Genomic DNA, 21869 nt, shown 5'->3' with positions numbered 1-21869 from the left:
GTTAGGAGTATTAAAAAATTAAAAATTACTTCTCCTGATTTTACTTTTCCAAATGTACTGAAAAACTAAATAAGGCATAGAAGATGTAGGAACCGCTGCACAGATTTTACAATGCGCTGTTATTAGAAAAACTAGTAAAATAAGGCATTTTATTATCATTATAAAACAAATACAGTTAGTTAGTCACAAAAAGTCTTTTATTGCTGAAAATACATTAAACTTTCATACTTCATGATTGTGTAGAGCAAATTGACATTCAAAATACTTTTACCCTTTTAATATACTTATAATAAGTAAGTATGCACTCTCTATTAAAATATTTTATAGTAAAAAGCTATTTTTTAGCAGAATTAACACTCCCATTTCTAAAAAAATCAAACGTGACAACTAAAAATAATTATAGCATTACAGCTAAGCTTTCATATTTTGATAAACTCCATATATCAAAATAATATGGCACACATGTAGAAGAACACTTGACAGGTTTGTACTAGGGTAAGTTTTATAGCTGTACTCAATTACACCCAGTAATAAAAACTTGATGGGTTTATTGTAACTGGTACAGAAAGCTAAATAAAGCAAACTGTGGTAGTACCATGAATAGAACTGGTAATGTATGGATCTAGCACAAGCAATCCCTATTAAATTGGTAATAAAAAATGGAAGGATAAATAATTGAGCTATTTTTGACATCCTAGCTTGCAGCTTAACTTTCTCATCATAAAAACTATCCTGAGAATCTTTTGAGTTTGATCTCCTTTGATTTTGTGTAGTTTCTAAGTAGGCTTTATCTCTTTTTGGTAAATTTTGCTTCCTGGTGGAGGCTTTCTTTTGAAGTCTTTCTTCCTCTACTTGAGACTTAAAAGCCTTGGTCACTACATTTAATTTGGCATAACTACTCAAGTACCTCCTTAGCAATGGTAAAAATACTATCAGCAATATCACATGTAAAAGTAAAAGCCCTAAATGAAAGTATTTATGTTCAAAAATATGCTGAGGTACAAAACGGAAATTAACAGTCCATTTGTGGTCAAAAACCCTTCCTAAATCAAAGCTGCCTTTTATATAGGAGAATGGATTCCCCCATAAGAAAGGCAAGGCAAGTATCAACTGAACAAAGGCACAAATAAACAAATTTAAAATAGTCTCTGTGTAACTTAAGTTTGTTAAATATGCCACCAAAAGGCAGGGTGCATAAAGCAAAATGTTCATTTTTACACTAACTGCAAGAGAAAAGAATAGACTACCCCACCTCCATTTACTGGAGACAAACAAATTCAAACTTACAAAAAACAACAATACAGCTACAGGATCATTAAAAAGCCTTAAAACATATATTGAATGAATTCTAAATGAAGTGAAAGTAGCTATTATCAAAGCATATGGAGGCACCTTGGCTGTAATTCGGTATATTCGATGTATTAATACAGTTTGCACCAAATATAACACTAAAAAAATATACTGTGCCAGGTAAATATTTTTTCCATGACCTGTGACATAATAGAGAGCTGTGAAAATATAGACAAACCCAGCTGGATAAACTAGAGGTCCCGTGTCACCTAAAACCAGACAAGTAAATCCAGTTCATTTATTTTAAACAAAGTTATATAACAAACCTTTAAGGTGCTGGTAATCCAGTGTCCCATTTATAAAACCCTCCACTTCTTGCATATAGGCGACCCAATCAATTTCAGTGTATTTAACATTTTCGATGATAAGCACGTTGCATATTGCCTCCGCTATGAAAAGGAACAAACAGACTGGCCCCAAATGGTGAGGATCCACCAGAAACTTTTTAAGCAGGTTGACATAGTTTGTATAAGACGTCTGTGTCTTCGCTGGCTTGAGGGACGATTTTATTATTGGGGGCGCCATATTACGGTTAATCTCTGGTCGACAGTGACTGCATTATTAAAAGTGGGGTACATTTGGTGATTTGGACCAAAAAAGTACTTGATAAAGTTTGTTGGTTATGTTTATTGAAATTTTGACATTTTTCTTTTATGGGACAGTAGTGTTAACACTGTCAACTTGGTTTTTGTTCATGTCCGTCAAACGTTAAATTGAAAAATAAGCGTTGAATTTTTGTCTCTTTTTATTCCATATGAAACAGTTGGAAAAAGAGAGACAAAATGTTTCTTAGTATGTAACTGACAAGTGACAAGTGACTGTTTTTTTTTTCATTTTCTCCCTCCAACCATATTGTATTTGAGATTTGAGTCGTTTGCTGTTTCTCTATTTCTAGTTCTTTAAAATTTTGCAAAATTAGGACATAAAAAACATTAAACAGAAAAGTATTTGTATTTGATCTGATTGTACAATAAAGGAACTGTTGAAAAGTGTTTACTGTAGTGCAGGTGTAGTTCTAAGTATCTAAGTTTAATGTTTTTTTCCTAGACTCTGATATCCTAGCATGTTTGGAAAACCAGCTTTTGGGGCCCCCGCCCCTAGTACTTCTTTTGGTGAGTTACTCTTTTTACCTGAGTCAACTAAGGTAGTAACTGAAGCTGTTTAGGTGGTTCTGGATTGTTTGGTCAAGTACCATCTACAGGTGGAGGATTGTTCAACACCTCATCTACATTTGGCCAGCAAAATAAACCAGCTACATTTGGATTTAGTAACACTCCTCAGACTGGAACATTTTTAGGTGCCCAACAGGTAAGCAATATTGTTTTTGCTATAAATTTGCATTTGCAAAAGATCTGACTAGAGCATTTTTTGAATTATGCATTCTTTGTGTTGCTGATAGGTACAATAAAAAAAGTAAATTATGGAGAAGTAATAAGCAAATAAGTCACTGGAAGTGACTTTTAGTTTAAATAAAAGACTTATTTTGGATCTAGTGTTTACCAGAGTATTTATCTTGTTTTAACTTGTTCTAAAAAAATGAGGTAGTCACTATACCTATCTGATAGCTTTATCTTAAAACTCAGATTTACTTTGATCAAATATGCCTAAAGGCTGATAGCTGGTTTGTGAGCTTACTTAGGCTAAGCTGAACTTTGGAAGTGACATTCAGGTGCAAAACATCACAGTCAAAACAGAACTAGCTTTTCTAAGTAAGCTAGCTTTAAATTATGTTGGTACAATTGACCATAGAGTTATTAAAGAGTGTCATAGAAGCCATACTTTTTCTAGTTTTTTAAAGACAACCATGTAACATGGAATAATGCTAAATGGTATAAAAATAGTTAAATTAGTCCTGCTATATAATTTTCTGCTGTTCTGGTTCAGAAGTTGCTCATTTGTTATGATTTTTTTAAATTATACTGCTTCTAGTGAAATATAAAATGCCCTAATGGTACCAATCACTTCTACCATTATATACATTATTTATTCAATTTTTTGTGGTTTCTCTATTAAAAAAAAATCAAAAATTGAGTTTGTAAAATAGACCAAACTATTTTTGTTCATTTAAACTAGGTATGTTTTTATTTCACATTATGTTAAGTTGGGTAATTTTGTACAACTATGTATATTGACTAATAAATCTATTTATATGTTTAATAATTGATCTTACTTGTGGCAGCCTCAAGCTTCCAGTATCTTCAACACTTCAGGAGGTTCCAGTTTATTTGGTGGCACCACAGGTTTTGTTAGTCAGCAAACTGGAACAGTGATAAAGTTTGTACCAGTCACTGGCAATGACACTATGATGAAAAATGGTACCGCCCAAAGTATCAGCACCAAACATCACAGTATAACATGTATGAAGGAGTATGAGGGCAAGTCATTTGAGGAATTGCGAATGGAAGACTACCAAGCCAACCGGAAAGGTCCCCAACAGGGTGTTAGTGGATTTGGCTCGCCCGCTTTTGGAGGTGGAGCCTCAGCCACCCCATTATTTGGTCAAACGGATGCTAATAAGTCTGCTTTTGGACAAACTTCAGCCTTTGGACAAGGAACTGCTTTTGGTAAGCTTTGTTTGTGTTTGTAGTTAGGTGTTGTGCAATATAGTTATTTACATATTATACTAATATTAATACTTGTTTCAGGTCAACAATCAACTGGATTTGGTGCCACAGCATTTGGAGCTGGAGCTACCACCACTCCTTCATTATTCGGCGCTACAGATGCAAATAAACAGTCTGCATTTGGCCAGTCAACATTCGGACAAACCTCTACATTTGGCCAACCGGCTACTGGAGGTTTTGGCATGGGAGCCCAGCAGAGCACTACAGGCAGTCCATTTGGAAAACCCGCTTTCGGGGCGACTACAAGTACCACAGGATTTGGATTTGGCAGCACCGCTCCCCAAAATGCCAATCCATTTGGTGCATCCACTGCTAACAAACCTTTTGGTACTGGTTTGCAGACCCAGACTCAGCCGGTACTTTTCGGCGGTAACACTTCTCAACCTAGTACTGGATTTGGAACTGGTTTATTTTCAAACACACAAGTAAGTGGTTGTTTTGACGGGGTCACTGTAATGTATTTCTTATTAACATTGTTATCAGTACATTTATGTTTATTTTTAGAACACTGGAAGCAGTTTGTTCAACAAACCGGCACAGCCAACCACTGGATTTGGAGCTGCAGGACAAACTTCTGGGTTCGGTTTTAACGCTCCAGCTTCCACTCAACCCAGTCTATTCAGCAATCAGGCAAAACCATTGTTTGGTGGAACTACTACTACATCAGGTAAGCAGTTTGTTGTATGAGTTTTGCTTTGTTTTTTAATTAGTAAAAACTGAAAAAATAAGTTTAAAGTTGCAGCATGAGTCAAAGGCATACTGCCCTTTTGTTTGTTTTTTTTTTAAAGCCTTAACTGTCTGTGTTTTTGTTATTTTTTACTTTGATAGTGTTGTGTCTTTAGTTAGAGAAACATTGATGTTAAAGTGTACTACACTCAACAGTAAGTATATATTTGATTACAATGGTTGCCTTTAGCTCTAACTGTAGTTTTCAACTTAATACAGACCATAATGCATACTAATACTGAGGTTTTCAGTCGTCCGCAGTAGGAAGACAACTAAAGTTGATATTCCTTCAAGAATGATCTTAGACTGTCTTAAAGCCTCTAATGAGAAAAAGTATGTACTGAAAACAAAAGCGTTGGACATAAAAGAAAAAATGCTTAATTTGGAGGAGAGACGGTTAAACTTAGAAGATCGAAAATTATCGCTTCAAGAAAAGTTAATTGACTTACAAATCTCTGAACATAAAGCCAACATAGAAATGGAGCAATTTAAAAATGTGGCAATCAAAATGGAAAAAAACATTGTTGCCAGTTTGACTTCTTATGAACAAAAAGTTGCAGGGTTTAGTTCAAACTTGGTGGCCACTCAGGAGAAGCTTATAAACAATTTATTATCCACAGAACAGAAGTTTGTTGATTTTTTGTTGGGTTCTGTGCAGAAAAGTTAAATATAACGTCTCTATAAGTTTGGTATTACTTATTCTTTATTATGGTCTGTATGTTTTATTTATTATAAAATAGTTTATCTGGTTCTTAACTAGTTTAGAATTGGTTTTTTTAGTTTTGTATTTTTCTATTATGTAGTTATAATATTATTAACTATAATTTTACAGTGGTGTTGAATAAAGTGTTTAAACTATATGGGTAGTGTTATTTTGTTTGAGAGGAAGTTAGTCAAAGCCATAAATGTGCAGATTGTGCATGGGTGGGGGCCTTTTTTTTATATAATGAAATCAAGGATGATTTTTAAGAAAAAACTCTTTCTACTTGCTGGCGCGACTACAAAATATGATTTTGCTGGGTCTCACTGCGCTTTGAAATGAATTGCCATTTTTGCGGAAATCTTAGGATGAATAGTTTTCGAGGAACAGACGCGTACACGTTTTACTGATACACCTTGTATACATTTAACACTAAATAAAGTGACATAAAACTCCAGCGTCTCTAAAAACAAATATTCTTCATTATAATTCATTACACATGTAATAATAAAATTACTTAATGCTCCTATTTCTTTTTGAAAACCTTAGCTTTCGGCCCTACAAACACTTTCGGAACAGCCAACACCGGTTTTAATAGTACTTTTGGAAAACCGGCAGCGCCGACGTTTGGCCAAACTCAAACTTCGGGCATTGGCACATTCTCGTCGGGTAAGTTGCGTTTTTCCAGTATAAACCTTCATAACAATGTGAGTTTATTAAGGTTTTGGTGCCACCAACACTTTTGGAACCGGAGGTACGACAACGTTTAACAACACCTTCGGTAAACCTACTGGTACTGCCTTCGGTCAAACACAACCTGGTTTAGGCCTTGGAACCTTTAACTCTGGTATGTTGTAAATCCTGATTAAATGGTCATTTTGCTTTCAAAACATTTTAAATATTTTTTTGTTCAAACGGACGTGAAGTACTCACTTCACGTACAGTTCAGCGGCCATAAAATGCACTTTTACGGCCCTACGTCCGAAAAAAAAATACAGGGAAAAAGTAAATTAACAATCACTATGTCACCGTCTACGCTTATTATTGCTTGCTGGTTACGATTTCTCTATGTGACCACTGTGTGCACCAATTACAGCAGTACACCCATCCATATCAGTACAGTAATCTTCGTCTCCCAATTTCATTTTTGCGTAAATGAAAAATATTTCTGACAAGAGTCAGTCTATTATTTAACGTCACATCAACAATGCATAACCAGCAACTTAACGATAAACGTCACCGTGATTGCTAGACCCTTCTCATTTTATTTATCAAAAATTAAGAATTTCTAAATAAATATCGTTTGAACAAAAAATTTTGTGTACACCTCGGCCGTGAAATAATTTTTTCGTCCTCAAGATTGTTGTCTTCGGCCGTAAGACGGCCTCGGACGCCAAACTTTCTTTCGGCCGAAAAAATACCATTTCACGGCCTAGGTATACAAATAACTATTATTGGTATAATTTTTTTTAAATTAAAAATGGGCGACGTTATCTGTGGGTTCATCAAGGATATTTCTTAATGCCAAAAAGAAGTGTGGTCACTTGATTAAAATTTTAGGTGGTTTGGGCAGTAACACTTCAACTGGCTTATTTGGCAATCAAAACCAGGCCAAACCTGGAGGACTATTTGGTGGCAATACACTTTTCAGTGGCACATCCTCATTTCCACAAAACTCCTTTGGATTGCAGCAGCCAGCTCAACAACAAAACTCGTATGTGATGTAGTAAAGACATTTTAACTAAAAATAGTAATTTGAATGTGGTTTAAGGTTGTTGGCCCAGCCTCAAGATAATTCAGTCAGTTTAGCTTACTTGACTAGTGACCCTTTCGGAGACGCGCCTCATTTGTCCGGTTTAGAACCCAAATTAAAGTCCAACAACGCTGCGGTGTCCGCCACTGACCCGAAAGAATTAAAAGCTCTTTTGGATGCGTCTAAGCAGGTTGATTTAGGTCATACTCCCAAGCTAAAACTTCAACCTTTGAGAAGCGCTAGGGTATGTGTGCATCACTTAAACTGTTATAAATAATGGATAAATTGGGTGAATTTCCAGGATAGTTTATTCGATAGTCCCTTACCGAAAACATCAACTGAAGATTCCGAGTCGCCTTTCGCAGACTACCAAGTATCGAACGTGCGACGATTGGTGTTGAAACCTAGAACCGAAGGGGATTCACCTCCGTTCAGTTCATTAAACATTTTGGACGTATTGAATGGGGAGATTAAGGACACTCGGAAAAGTGAAGCTCCACCAAAACCAAATCCAATCAGGCTGGATTTTGATGCCACTGAACATAACGATAGTCATGCTGATGTATCCGTTGAAACCCAGACGGTAAACATCCTGCATTCTACGAGAAAGGAGCCCAATGGTAATTATGGCAGTTTAAAAGTTCAAAGTTTTGAGGATTGTTTTTCTAGATAACAGCCTCAGGAATTCACCACCACCTCCTTCAGACGATGAAGATTTCAATCTGGCTGATGGAGACGGTTCCAGGGCCCAGCCAGCAAATATAATTTGCACCAGACCAGAGTATTACACTTTGCCAAGTTTGGATGAGTTAACCCCTGATGAAGACGGAAGATGTTTTGTTAAAGGATTTACTATTGGTACTACAGTTTATTTTATGTGTAAATATGTTACCACAAGGTTTTTGCAGGTCGTAAGGGTTATGGTAATGTGTACTTCCCGGATGAAATAGACGTGGCAGGTTTAAATCTAGACGAGTTGGTTCATTTTCGATACCGGGAAATCAATGTCTACCCTGATGAGTCCAAAAAACCTCCAGTAGGGGAGGTAAGTACTGCATTTGAATAAATGTTATTTTAGAGTTTAGTAGTGCCTGGTTCTTTTTCTAAATAGAGGAGACAGTAAGATCTATACTGTTCTCGCGGAGTGAGTTTACCCGTGCGTCACGAAGGCTACGTCATTTATAATCATATGAATCAAATCAAGTTTTCGTCAACAAACCTGTTGTGTTCATATTATAGAAAAGAGCGTGTCTAAAGCTTCGTCACGTTTAAAATTTTGCGTGTATTGTCAGTCAGAAAGTAGAGATCTTTGCACTAAAACAACCTTATACCAAAGCAAATAAAAAATATCTTGACCGAAATAACATTTTTTATTTATGAGAAGTCTACGTTTGGATCATAGAATTCCGTCTAAATTTGAAACCTAATTTATTTAAAAACATTCTCAGAGATGTATCACCAATATGTAGTATTTCTTTAACTTTAAGCTCTTGATTTAGGTTCTGGATGGTTACATGTTTCTCTAAAATAAATACAACAAATTAAAAATTCAATAAGACATTCTGAGTGATGCTGTAGTATCTCATATCTCATTTTCAGGTTGCAATCCACTTATTTTATTTTAAACCCGCTGGAAAACATTTTAGACAGTTATTTTATTTTTTCTATAACTTTATAATTAATATGTTTGAAGAAATTTTTATGAAAAATCTATAATACAACCCAAAAATCTCAGTCTCTGGAAACAATGAAATGTTAATAGATGTTTCTTACAAAAGTAGATATATTTTACTATTATTAACATACTATCGTTGTACATATCATATAATGTATTTCGAACATCCATTTTAATGCTTTCAGATAAATCAGTGGTCTTGGCCCGTCGATAACGTCTCGATTTACGTTTTCTAGGTGAGGTAATCATAAGATTACTTGCTTGCTTTTCCCGAATCGAATAAACAGTTTTGCGGGAAATTTTCAAAGGAGCTGCAATCTTCTAGTATAAAAAAATACATCAGTAAGAATATGTAAGGTCTTAAAATTTCTTATTTTCTTCCTGAACAGATGATAAAGCTTCTAAAGGTCCTCTATTGGTTTTTTCCAATTCAAAATATTCACAAAGGTTAAGAATTAACTGCTGGGCTTGTCTGTAGAGAAATTTTCCAGGCATTTTCTAAAAAAATACGGTAATAGTAAGTAATTCCGAATTTAGGAAAAACCAAATGGCTAAATAAAAACCATAACAACACACTTCCACTTTTTTTTCAAAACAGGTTAGTAATTGTGCCAATTTTGGTTAGATCGTAACAGCCGACATAAAAAAATAAAAATATTAATAATAATATAATGAAACAACTTACAGAATGTTAAAAGCGTAGAAACAATAGCTCTTAAAAGAACTGTGGTGGTGTGGTAAATAGAAAACTTTATAAATGATTAACAACACAAAGAAACGGAAAAGAATTAATAGTAAACAAATCAAATAAATTTCGATGGTTGAACAATAGACAAGAATGAAGTCAATAATGCATGTCTACTTCTAAATCACAGGGGGATGACGCACGGGTAAACTCAGTGCGCGAGAACAGTATTAAATATTTTCTTTTTATCCTGAGTATGTTTTTCGTTTACTACAACTTTAATGGAGTAAGTTTTAGATTGCAAACCACTTTCAAATTTAAATTATATATTATAACTGTTACTTCCAGCTGGAATTTTGAAATTACTAATTTAAATTTTCAGGGTTTAAATCGACGAGCCCAAATTACTTTAGACAATGTATACCCTAGAAGAATGGGCTCTAACACCTTGATCAAAGATGTGGGAGAGCTGATCCAAATGAATTTTGCCGAAAAATTGCGCAAAGTAACTGAGAAAAAGAACGCGCGCTTCGTAGACTACCGGCCGGAAACTGGAAGTTGGGTGTTTAAGGTAAACTTATTCCTTAATTTTTTTTTTTAAGTTTTTACTTACCTTGACAACATTTTCAGGTGGATCACTTTTCAAAGTACGGCTTTAACGACAGCGACGACGAGTTGGAACAAAACGGCCCTGACGTTACAAAAAAAGGCGGCCAGGAACCTAAAATCAAACCAGGAGAAGTGAAAAAACCCGCACCGAAAGTGGTGAACAAAGAAAGCTTGGAACAGCCGGCTAAAGATAAGGAAGGTTTGGCCAGTGATCCTACCACTGGCACTTTTCGATTGGATAAAGAGATTCTAATCGAAGACGACGACGACGACGAACAAGAAGAAAACGATCTTCTTCATCAGAGTTTGATGATGGATGATGGGTCCGAGGATGATTTTCAAGTCATGCCGCCACCGATGCATTATAGACCCTACACGAAAAACGTCGATCCCACTCATGTAAGTGTGATAATTAGCAAACGTTGTTTCATTTTCCTAGAAAACTACTTAAAATTAGGAATATATAATTTTTGCCAAAACTCTACAGACACAAGAAGTTGAACATTTTTAAATGTTTGCAGGCTGCCATTTTAAAATTTTGCTTCTACCAATAGGAAATAAGTGAAGTCAGAAGTAAGCTTTAACAAGAAAAGTTAAATTTCTGGCAAAATTGTAGTTTAGATACAAATGACAGAGTCGGTTAAATGGGGAAAGTTTTAGAGAATTTTATGTGAAACTTATTTCCGGTTTCCAAATTAAATTATCTTTCTCCGTTTTCTGGAAAATTGGGAAAACGTCAGAGGGTGCATTTTAAACACTCTTTAATAAAGCCAAAGAGAGTTTTGAAACTAAGACATTTTTTACGTAGAACACGATGACGTAATTAGAAAAAGTCTATCGTCATTGGTTTCTGAGATATATGGAGGACGCCATCTTGAAGGCGGCCATAAAAATGTGTTTGAAATGCAGCCTTTGACGTTTTTCCAATTTTCCGAAAAACAGAGAAAGATAATTTAATTTGGAAACCGGAAATAAGTTTCACATAGAATTCTCTAAAACTTTCCCCATTTAGCTCTTACCGTTTTTGAGATCCCAATACATGTAGAAGCAATTTGGGACACACTGTATAGCTTCAAAAATAAAAAAATGTTTGAACAGAGCTGTTTTCTAGAGAATAATAATAATAACAGTCTTTATTTCGAATTGTGATTAGGATAGAGTACAATGTACATTATCAACTAATACAAAGGAAATAGCGTCATGGTAAACTATGAACTATGTAGTACTTAAAGATACTTATATACATTTTCAGCGATTTTTCCCTAAATACAGATTTCAGAGAATAAGCAATCTTTATTTAACAAAATAATCCTCTATAGTGTAGGGTTCTAATTCAATTAGTAAATTTTTTACTTCTTTTTTGAAACTTTTGTCCGTCAATGTTTTTAGCCTGTCTGGTAGGTTGTTAAATAGGCGAATACACATATATTTTGCATTCTTCTCAGTGAGTGTTAATCTATGTTTTGGACAGTTTACATCTTTTTGTCTTATGTTGTATGTATGATTGACTTTGATGTTAAATAGGTTTTGGTTCTTTTTAAGAAAGATGAGACACTCATATATATAAATTGCATAAACTATCATTATTTAATTTTTTTTTAAAGATGGATCTGCATGAATCTTTGTATTTCATTTTGAACATTAATCTAATTGCCCTTTTTTGAATTACAAATACATTCTGTATTGAAGTATTTCTAGCCCAAAACATAATTGCATACTTCATAATCGATTTAAAGTTGGCAAAGTACAATATTTTAAGGACCGCCAGGTTCAGATACCTGGAGACAATTCGAATTCCATAGCAAATTGAGTTTAACCTGCCTAGCAGAACATTTATGTGATCAGACCAATCTAGAAATTCATCAATCTGCACTCCCAAAAATTTTGTGTTCTTGGCTAGTAATTGGCTCCTGTCAGTGAGAAGGTGAATTTCATTAGGTTTCTCAAATGTACCTTGTTTTGTTGAAAAAATAATCACACTTGTTTTTTCCATATTTAAAGCTAATTTATTTTTTTTTAAACAACTCAGAGGTCCTATTAAACAGATCTTTTCCAGACTGAATTAAAGTGCTGATTTTCTCTTGACCTACAAGTAAATTTGTGTCATCAGCAAAGTTGACTATTTTTTCATTTTCTTTTGCTATAGAATACGTTTTAGATCATTTTTCCTGCCTTTCTTAATCTCTGTACTACAATACAAACTCTGCGGAATATCTTCCAGGATACCTGACTAAACAAAATCAAACATGATAAAAGTTTTGTTCTTTTGATAAGGCAGCATGCCCATTAACTAAATAATTTATACTGGTTAAATTGCAGTTGATGAAAATGTCCTTATTCGATGACGATAGATCATCAGACGATGCTCGTAGCCACTCCTCCATTCTTAAACAATATCTAGATCTGCCTGAATATGATGACATTGAAACTATGGAAACTGTTCAAGAAGAAGAACCGGTCGTTGTGAAACGACCTGTGGTGCGCCCTAAACTTTGGAAGGTGCTGAACAACTATCAGCTAGCTGAGACTACGTCATTAGTTTTACCGAACAGGTTATAAAACATTTCCTCAAAATACTTGAAGAACATTTTAACTTGAAGCTGTTTTTAGGTGTTGCGTTGACATGGGAATGTTTAAGGGCAAGTCATTCAAAGTGGGTTGGTCTAAAGGTTTCATGTTCTTGTCGGTGGAAAACGATCGTGAATCCATCGGAGAGTTGAATTTCAAAACAATTGATCCATCGCAGTGTTTCGACCCTTTAAAGGTTTGTTACAATTTTTAGATTTTATCACGCATTATTAAACCAACTTTCAGGACATTCTTACCGATTCTCTGAAAATTGTTTTGGAAGAGTCTACTCACCAGTTGAGTTCTTCGAAAATACCTACTTTCAAAGTTTTGAAAAGCCACTCTTATCTGAAGAAACAAGGGGATTTATTCGAAAAGTTGGCAACTCGGTACAGTAGTTCACAGTCGAATTATTTGAACAGCATATGGACTTTATGCAAAGCTTTGTGGGGACCTGATGAAAACTCAATATCCCACCGAAGGTTTTTAGTATCAGAATGGTTGAAATCGACTTGCGCCAGCGATAATTTAATTCTACAAACCGGACCGTTTAAATCGGTGCACGACGCTACTGAAAGTATTTTTACTCATTTATCTGTTTTCAAGGTAACTATACTAGTTGGGTATATTTGTGTGCATTTATTAGTTTTTTAAAAGGTTTTGGATGCCGCCACTCTAGCAATGGACGCCAGGTTGCCAAACTTATCGCTGCTTATATCCCAGCTCAGTTTATCAAACGCAACCAAAGCTTTTATGCAAGAGCAAGTTGAAGTTTGGTACAAGTCACTGGCGACCAATCACATTTCAAAGGAGCTAAAACAACTTTACTTGCTATTGGCCGGCGTACCTATCAGAGATGAGCTTAATATACTGGAGGATGTTGATTGGAAAAGGGCATTTGGAATACATTTATGGTAAGTTGTTGTACATCTCTCTCACTTATGAGGATTTTATTTGTCTTGGTTTAAAGCAGTGAATTTCAATTATTCTCTATTTCTACCATAAATTTCGTGAAGGTAATTTTGAAATTCTTTTAGCTGGATTTACCTGTTATTTAATATAACTACAGTACCTCATCACATTTTATTCAACGACGACGTTGTCAATGTTATAAATAACAAACATTTAGCATCTAAGTAATGTAATGTTAGGAATTTTTTCAGAACAATAATTGTAATTTTTGCCTATCAGAAAACGTTTTTTGGGTGGTCAATAATTGCTCTCAAAAAAAAAATTTTAAAAAGTTGTTTAAATGCAACATCTCTATTTTTAAAATTTTATCTTGTTTTCCTTCTAAAATTAGGGCAAAGTTACCCTTTTAAGGTAGTGTCACTATTTTGAAAATTTATAAGATGAACGACTCTCATCGACTTTGGTAGGTACACAAATTTTCAGTTTTTGTTAATTTGTACTTTTTCCATAATTGCAGTTCCTGGAGCAATACGTAAAAATATTTCTAAAATTTGTTTCTACATATTTTGCTCATGGTTTACTCTTATCAATGATTTCTTACGGACAACTTTGAGTATTGTTTTGACGCTCTATGGAGGAAGCAGAGCGACTTTGACAAAAACATAATTTAACTGTCAAATTATGTCATCGTGCAGTGACATTCGCTCTGCTCCCTTTACGGAGCTTTAACTCGAATGCGGTAATGACTAAAAGGGCCGTACATACTTTATTTTAAATCTTGTGTTTATACAACCTCCTTGGTGAACGAGCATATCTCTGATCATCTAGGTCAACTAATCACTATGAAATCATATAAAACTATAATGAAAATTCAATAAAGCATTTTTTATCCGATCTAAAACGTGAAGACTGGATGTCTACTTTTAATGCCACAACTGTAAACTCCAAATGGCGTGATTTCAAAAATATCTTTTTACATTATTTTTATAAAAACTTCCCACTCATAAAATTTTACCCTTCAAGAAACAAGAAGGACTATTACCCATCACAAGAAATACAAAAATGTAAAGAACAGCTAGATTTATATTATGTATTAACAAATCGAAATTCAAAGTTGAAAGATCCCTATATGTCGCTTAAAAATAAATATAAATCTCTCTTAAACAAAGCAAAAAATGAATCAATTAAACAACGTTTAAACACTACAGATAATAAACCCAAAAAATTACATGGAAAATAATAAACGAATTGACAAATGATAATTATCACAAAAATAACAACATCCCTGAAGGGGACTTATTGACACTGGCGAATAAATTTAATAAATATTTTATGACGTGCTCAAATGGGTCACAGTTCAATACTTTCCAGAACACATGTCCTGACTTTTCTGCAATTTTATCTATCTACTTACCTCCGATAACTACGAATGAAATACTCAAAATTGTGAAACAATTCAAAAATAAGAACAGCTCTGGTGAAGACGAGGTACCAATTTTCCTGCTAAAAAAATGTATAAATGAAATATGCTCCCCTCTGCAACATATAATAAACATGTCCATAAAAAATGGCTTATTTCCTGAAGATCTAAAACATTCCGTAGTTACCCCGATCTTTAAGAAAGGAAACAAAGAAATGGTATCAAACTACCGCCCTATCAGTGTCCAATCATTGTTTGCAAAACTATTTGAAAAAGCCATGTACACTAGAGTAATGCTGTATCTATCTAGCAGTAATTTACTAAATAATTTTCAACATGGTTTTATGAAGGGAAGATCAATAAAGACCGCACTTTATGAATTTATTGAACCTACAATGGAGGCTTTGGAGAGGGGCGAGAAGGTCTGTGGACTTTTTCTAGACCTCTCAAAGGCTTTTGATAGCTTGAACCACAGCATTATTCTAGAAAAGCTGAAAAAATAAGGGAATAGGAGGTGCTGCTTATTCTTGGCTAGAATCATATTTGATGAATAGAACGCAAAGTGTTAAGTTGTATGCTCACCAAGAGCAAGTAAAATCTAGCAAATTATGTATCACTCGCAGAGTACCGCAGGGTAGCATTCTAGGTCAACTTTTATTCACAATATTTCTTAACGATCTTTCATTAAATGTTGTGTTCCAGAACGGTCGCCTGGTCAGTTATGCTGATGATACCAAATTTGGTAATGCACGCAAAAACATTTGTTTCTCTTGAAGAACTTTGTATATACCATTTCGAGCACATAGAGAGGTGGTTTAGTCAGAACCATCTTACTGTAAATATGGATAAAACCCAGTCTATAATTTTCAAAACGAGTAATAATTTGGTGGAACTTCCAGAAAGCATAACTCTCAAGACTAACACTGTACCTATAAGTAATAATACCAAACTATTGGGGCTGCAGGTAGATGCTGGCCTGACGTACAGTTATCATGTCGACGGATTGAGCGCCAGGCTATCATCGGCATGCTATGCTTTGAGAATTTTAGCTAAACACTGTAGCTTAGATACATTAAGAATTGCTTATTATGGAACAGTGTATTCATTGCTTAAATTCAATATCATATTCTGGGGAAACAGCACTAACATAAACTTGCTGTTCACTAACCAAAAAGTCGCACTAAGAATAATCACCAAGTCGCCACCGTTAACTACTTGTCGAAATGCATTTAGAAATAATGATCTTCTAACTTTGCCAGCAATATCTATTTTTGAACACATATTGTTTTTAAAACGAAATCCAAATCTATTTGAACTGAAGAGGCAGTCAGAATCAGTACAACCTTCCCCAACACAAGTTAACTTTAACTGCAAAACAGTGTACATATTTTTCGATAAAATGCTTTAATTCTTTACCTAGAAAGCTTCGAGAAACACAAGGTTTGGGTAAGTTTAAAAAGGATTTGTTTAATCTTCTCGTTTTCATCGAACCTTACAATTTTGAGGAGTTCTTTCAAAAAGTGCAACGTTCTTAGCAATAAGTTAAATATGTATACATCTATCCACTGATACTAGATACTTTTTTCTTCTTTGACGTGTTTAAACATAATTACCCTGTAATTATTTGTTTTAAATAAAAGCTGTTATCTGTCTATCTATCTATCTATCTATTATAGGTACATCAGTCCTAACGGAGCTCCAGTAGAAACCGCTATACAACTCTATGAAAAAGCGTTCAAAGAACGGCTCTACGCCCAAAGACCCAACCCACCTTACTGTAAAATGATGGAAGATGGACCTTACGACGTTTTGTACCAGATTTTGTTGTTGTACAAGTCAAGCACTCATCGGCTCAGTACCGCCTTGAATCCAGCCACTCACACCGACGACTCACTAGACTACAGACTTAGTTGGCTCCTGTTGCAGTTGTTCCTGTCTCTCGATGTTGGTTTAATTGAGGACTCCGAAGTAAACCATCTATGTACCAGCTTTTCTGCGCAGCTAGAAGACTTAGGGTTGTGGGAATGGGCTGTTTTCGTGCTGCTATACCTGGAAGACAACTCCTCGAAAGCGAATTTAGTTATGGGGATTCTGGATAGGAATCTTAGTATAGATGACGGAGACTTAAACGAAGGTCAGCGTGAATCGGCCGAATTAGTGGTGAACGAGATGAAACTACCCCCTGAATGGATTCATACAGTGAAAGGACACAAGACTATGGCAGCCGAGCGATACTTTGAAGCTTTCAATCACTTTACTTTGGCTGAGGAATTTGTAACCGCCAACGACATTTTCGTGAAACAGCTCCTGTCCAACTTATTTATTAACGAACAGTACGATGTGATCAGAAAGTTGAGCGACAAACTGAAACCGGCCTGTAAAGACATTTTACACTGGCGAAACGAAACCGGCTTGATTTTAGACTATCTGGACTTGCTGGAACTATCTATGACGCCGGACAATTTGGTCAAACTACAAATGAAGCTGGGCTCGTTAAGCGACCGTATAGTCAACTTCCCCACCGACAGTGCACAGCAAAAGGTGTGTGTAGCAGAGCTGTCCAAAAGATGCGCGTCACTCTATCGGGAACTGTGCCAAAGGAGCCAATCAGAACGAATGCGGAATTCTTACGCCCAGTTTATCGAATCATTGATAATGCCTGCCGATTTTAAGATGACGGAGGGTTTGTTTTTGATGAAGGAAATGCACAATTTAATTGGGAATGTTGCTTAAGGAGGCTTGTAATTGTCAGGTGAGTTATTATTGTTATTATTAGTCCAAGCGTATTGCTGATGCTAATTTAAGAGGAATTATTCTAAATCATCTACTATACGTAACTTTTGAGAACAAAAATTGTAGAATAGATAGAAAACCACTGTGCACGCACTTTTTTTACCGCTTCGTGGATTTTATTAGTCAAATCTCTTTAGCTTACGTTTTGCTTTTAATGTTAATTATCATTTACTTCTATCTGTCTTTAACATTAATTAATTGTTCTGTTGCCAGATACAAGATGATGATCATCACATCACTTAAAATATATCTAAGAATTCTTAGTAATAAGTAAAAGAAAAAAATAAAGAGTAGAGGGTTTTTAAGCCCCTTATTTGTTGGTTATGGTTATTATGTTATATTCATGTATTTTTGAACATCTCATCCCGGTTTTTTGATCTAAATTCCGGAGAGAAAACCCTGCTGAACCAAACCCATCAAGAGTGTAACTAAACAGTTAGGTTAAGTCATTCTATTGATCAGTCATTGTCAGACGGTCACTCTATATTTGGTCTTATAAAAACTGTATACATTTGTGCTGTGATTACCGCTGTCCTTATTAAACTTAACCATCTTTGTTTAAAATTGCCGTTTGGTCGCTTAAAAACTCTCTAAAATGTCAGTTTTCTACTAAACCAATTTATTTGTCTGAAAAAGTATAAAATACTACATCGATTGGGGGTTATGCTAAGCCGGCATGTGCAATATTTGCGTAAATTACAGATTTACACAAATGCTGCACATGTGGACATACCATTACCCCTGTTTTTTAGTAGCTTATATTTGACAGGCGCCAAATGTCACTTAAACACTGACAAAACGCATTTAAGAACTATTCGGAAGTTCTCAGTAGTCTAGATTTCTCTTTTTTGATGAAGTTGATATCAGATTGTTTATTTAACTTACCAAATAAGGGTGGATGAATCACTTTCACACAGAAAAAACTCATATTTTCACGTTATTTCCTTTCTTATGGCATTCTTCATACCAAACATAAATGACTTGTTTTTGATCGGCACCAGCACACCACCAGCGTGATTGTTGAACATCTTGTTTGGTGTCTACAACAACCCTAGCAACGTTGTCAAACAGGAACTGCTTTTCTGTTCAAAATTAGTAAAGTCATTATGAAAATTAATTTTTAATTTCTTAAAATGGAAGTTTTCCATATTTTTTCTCTTTTTGAGATCTTAATAATTATTGCTACATATATGAATCGGCCAATATGGTTAGCACTTGCCATGCATCTTTTTCAATACATTTACAAAAAATAAATATTGCCGCTTGTACTAATCGAACACTAAGGTTAGCAGTCAACAGTAATTATACAGGGTGGTCCAGTTTTAAATGTCAATAATTCACCAATCCATAGCCAATTAAAAAATAAGTTGACATTCATTATGTCATTTTCCTGAAAAGTGCTTCCTAAGGAAAATACAATCTTTCAAATTTCTGTTTAAAAAATCGGTTTTTGTCATAACTGTCAGACCGTTGGAGCAATATTGATCAAATTTGGAACAAGCACTTTATTACACGTTATTACGGTCAAAGACCCAAAACTAACCCAACCCAACTTAAAAATTGGAAACGGAAAATTCACTTAAGAAGTTTAAAAAATATTATTGTAGCCAGTTTTCATAATTTCCAGACAAACTAAAAGACTTTAATTTTTAAAATTGAATTAGAAAAAATAAACATTTCAGAAGCTTAAAAATTGTTTTTGTAACCAGTTTTCATGCAAATCGAGAGACTTTAATATTGAAAATTTACTTGTAGACATAAAAACTACTTTTTCAAGAATTTGTTACTACAAATTCATACATTTAAACCTTAAAAATTGACTTGAACCCCAAAATGTAACTGAACTAACGAAAAGTGACATCAGAAGCTTAAAATTTGCATTTGAAGTAGGTTTTCATAATTTGAAGACAAAATTCTGGAATTCTGGACTATTTTTAGTGCTTCAAAACTGCTTTCAGTTTGGAAAATCGAGTTTCAAGACTATCTTCACCAAGTTATTGACATAGCAAACTTAACAAACAATTTTTACATTCTTCATAGACTTAAAATGGCATTCCAAGCTTTGTCACTGTTATATCAACTTCTACACACCTCAGTGCTAAAAATTCGGGTATTTCCTAATAAACTAGACTGTTTTTAGTGTTTTAAGGCTGTTTTCAGTGCCTCAAATCGAGTTTCAAGACTATCTTTACAAAGTTTTTGACTTATCAGGCCTAAAAGCCAGTTTGTCCACTGACCATAATCTTGAAAATGTTATATCAAGCTTCTTCACTATTAAATTGACTTCTACACTCATAGGTGCAATAAATTGTAGCACCTCTAAGAAATTCAGACTGTTTTTAGTGCTTTTTAAAACTGAAAAATCGAGTTTAAGACTATTTCCAAAAGTCAAGTTTCTTCAGTAATAAAAGTAAAAAATGTTGGTACCAAATGCTACAATAATAGTCTTGAGAACTAATTTTTAGAAATAAAATGTCCGAAAATTTAATTTACTTCTAGACTTGTTGTCCAGTCCAGAAAATTGAGTTGTACACTAATTAAAGTCTTGAAAATATACTTTTGGACTTTCTTTTGTCTTAGTAAGGTCCGTTCTAGCATTAAAAGTCAACTTTTATACTATTTTTAGTAGTAAAAAATCAGTTTCATGCACAATACAATCTTTGTCTTGATTTCCGGACTTTTTTTAGTTCTTGAATGCCAGTTTCAGACACTCAACCAGGATGGCAGTCTGAGAAGGCGAATCATAAGACCATTCCTAGTAGTAAAAAAGTTTTGAGACTATTCAGTACAAATTTGGACTTTCACAAGTCTTGGATGTTCAGTTTTAAACTATAAAACGATTTTTTAAATTGAAATTTGGAGGACTGTATCTTCCTTAGGAAACGTTTTTCAGAAAAATTACATAATGCAAGTCAACTTATTTTTTGATTAGCTATCAAATGGTGAATTATTGACACTTAAAACTGGACCACCCTGTAGATAGTAAAGTGTCACTTTGCATTTAAAAACTAAAAATACTTATTTAATTTACTAATTTTTAAGCTATTTAACGATTAAACCCTTCATGTTAAACGTCTTATATTGTTTTCTTGAAGATTCGGTTTGGCAACGTTGTACATTTCCAGTAGTAAGGGGGAGGAATTTTTCCTAGACTTGGTGTAACCTGACCACTTCCAAACCCTTTTTTTAGGATTCTTTTCCCAAAAAATAGCTTTATCCACCCTTTTTTTGAGTAGAACTAAGTTAAATAAACAATCTGACATCAATTTCATCAAAAAAAAAAACAAAAATACGGTCACACCTTTCTGATACCCTTCTCGACATCATAAGCAAGTAAACATATTTAATTTACTTAAACATAACGTAACATTCTGAGCAATTTGCACAGGATATATTAAACGGTTAAATTGGGGAGATCAATTAGAAACATTTTTCACCGGCGTAACCAAACTAATTGCCGTGATCTATCAACAGAATAATTGATAAAACCGCAACCTGTAGTTTTTGGGAACGTTCTAGTCGGAAAGTAGACTCTAGACGTAATGTAGCGTTTTGCGGTTTTTAATTTGATTTCTTGCTGTTTTTGAATCACGAGTTTCCTGATGAAGAAACGTGAGAAAAAACACACCGCAAAACGCGCACTTAAAAGTAATAGTCTTTACGGATTAACAGATAGAAGATTGGGCGATAATTTGTTTAAACTATTGCCAATACTAAAACGGTGTTATTGTTAATCGTTAACGGAGATTTTCTTTACAGCTAGGTGCAAATTTATGGAGTCAAGTTCACGTACCCGAAGAATATTGTGGTTAGGAGAAAATGAATTTTTAATCTTTGTTGTGGAACTTTCTATTCCAATTTTAAGAATATACAGTTAGTATGTAATGTTTACACTGATTTAGTTTCTTTAAAAAACTGCTATATTGATAAGAAAAATGTGTTAGGATAAGTCACTCTCAAGTTGTTGTATCTAGCTATTAGCTTATGTGGAATATTTGTTTATGGTTCTTGTAAATTTAAAAATAAAATAACTAGTTTTCCTTTGATCATCTGA

General features: G+C 34.4%; 2 protein-coding genes and 1 long non-coding RNA gene across 3 annotated transcripts in view; 2 read left to right on the top strand and 1 right to left on the bottom strand.

The window, feature by feature from the left end:
- Positions 1-21869, top strand: part of LOC145726816 (uncharacterized) — a 133834-nt gene that overhangs the window by 85756 nt on the left and 26209 nt on the right. The window lies entirely within an intron of this gene.
- Positions 180-2016, bottom strand: Alg3 (Alg3, alpha-1,3- mannosyltransferase). Its single transcript, XM_081976038.1, has 2 exons — positions 1617-2016; positions 180-1559 (listed from the first exon to the last, which is right to left on the bottom strand). Exons 1-2 carry the CDS (start codon positions 1873-1875, stop codon positions 412-414), a joined length of 1407 nt encoding a protein of 468 aa, XP_081832164.1. The 5' UTR covers positions 1876-2016; the 3' UTR covers positions 180-411.
- On the top strand, positions 2197-21861 carry Nup98-96 (nuclear pore complex protein Nup98-96). The gene is made up of 20 exons (XM_081976006.1): positions 2197-2462; positions 2516-2658; positions 3530-3914; positions 3996-4399; positions 4479-4641; positions 5950-6069; positions 6122-6247; positions 6961-7114; positions 7172-7397; positions 7455-7773; positions 7823-8011; positions 8062-8198; positions 9896-10084; positions 10144-10521; positions 12442-12674; positions 12733-12886; positions 12937-13296; positions 13348-13604; positions 16699-17774; positions 21575-21861. The coding sequence occupies exons 1-19, from the start codon at positions 2414-2416 to the stop codon at positions 17753-17755; spliced, it is 5043 nt and encodes a 1680-aa protein (XP_081832132.1). The 5' UTR covers positions 2197-2413; the 3' UTR covers positions 17756-17774; positions 21575-21861.

Source organism: Ips typographus, linkage group LG3 (genome assembly GCF_016097725.1).
Source record: "Ips typographus isolate SLU linkage group LG3, UJ_Ityp_2.0, whole genome shotgun sequence".
NCBI classification, from domain to species: Eukaryota; Metazoa; Arthropoda; class Insecta; order Coleoptera; family Curculionidae; genus Ips; species Ips typographus.
Note: the sequence above shows the minus strand (reverse complement) of the source record. Positions and strands in the feature narration are given on the sequence as shown.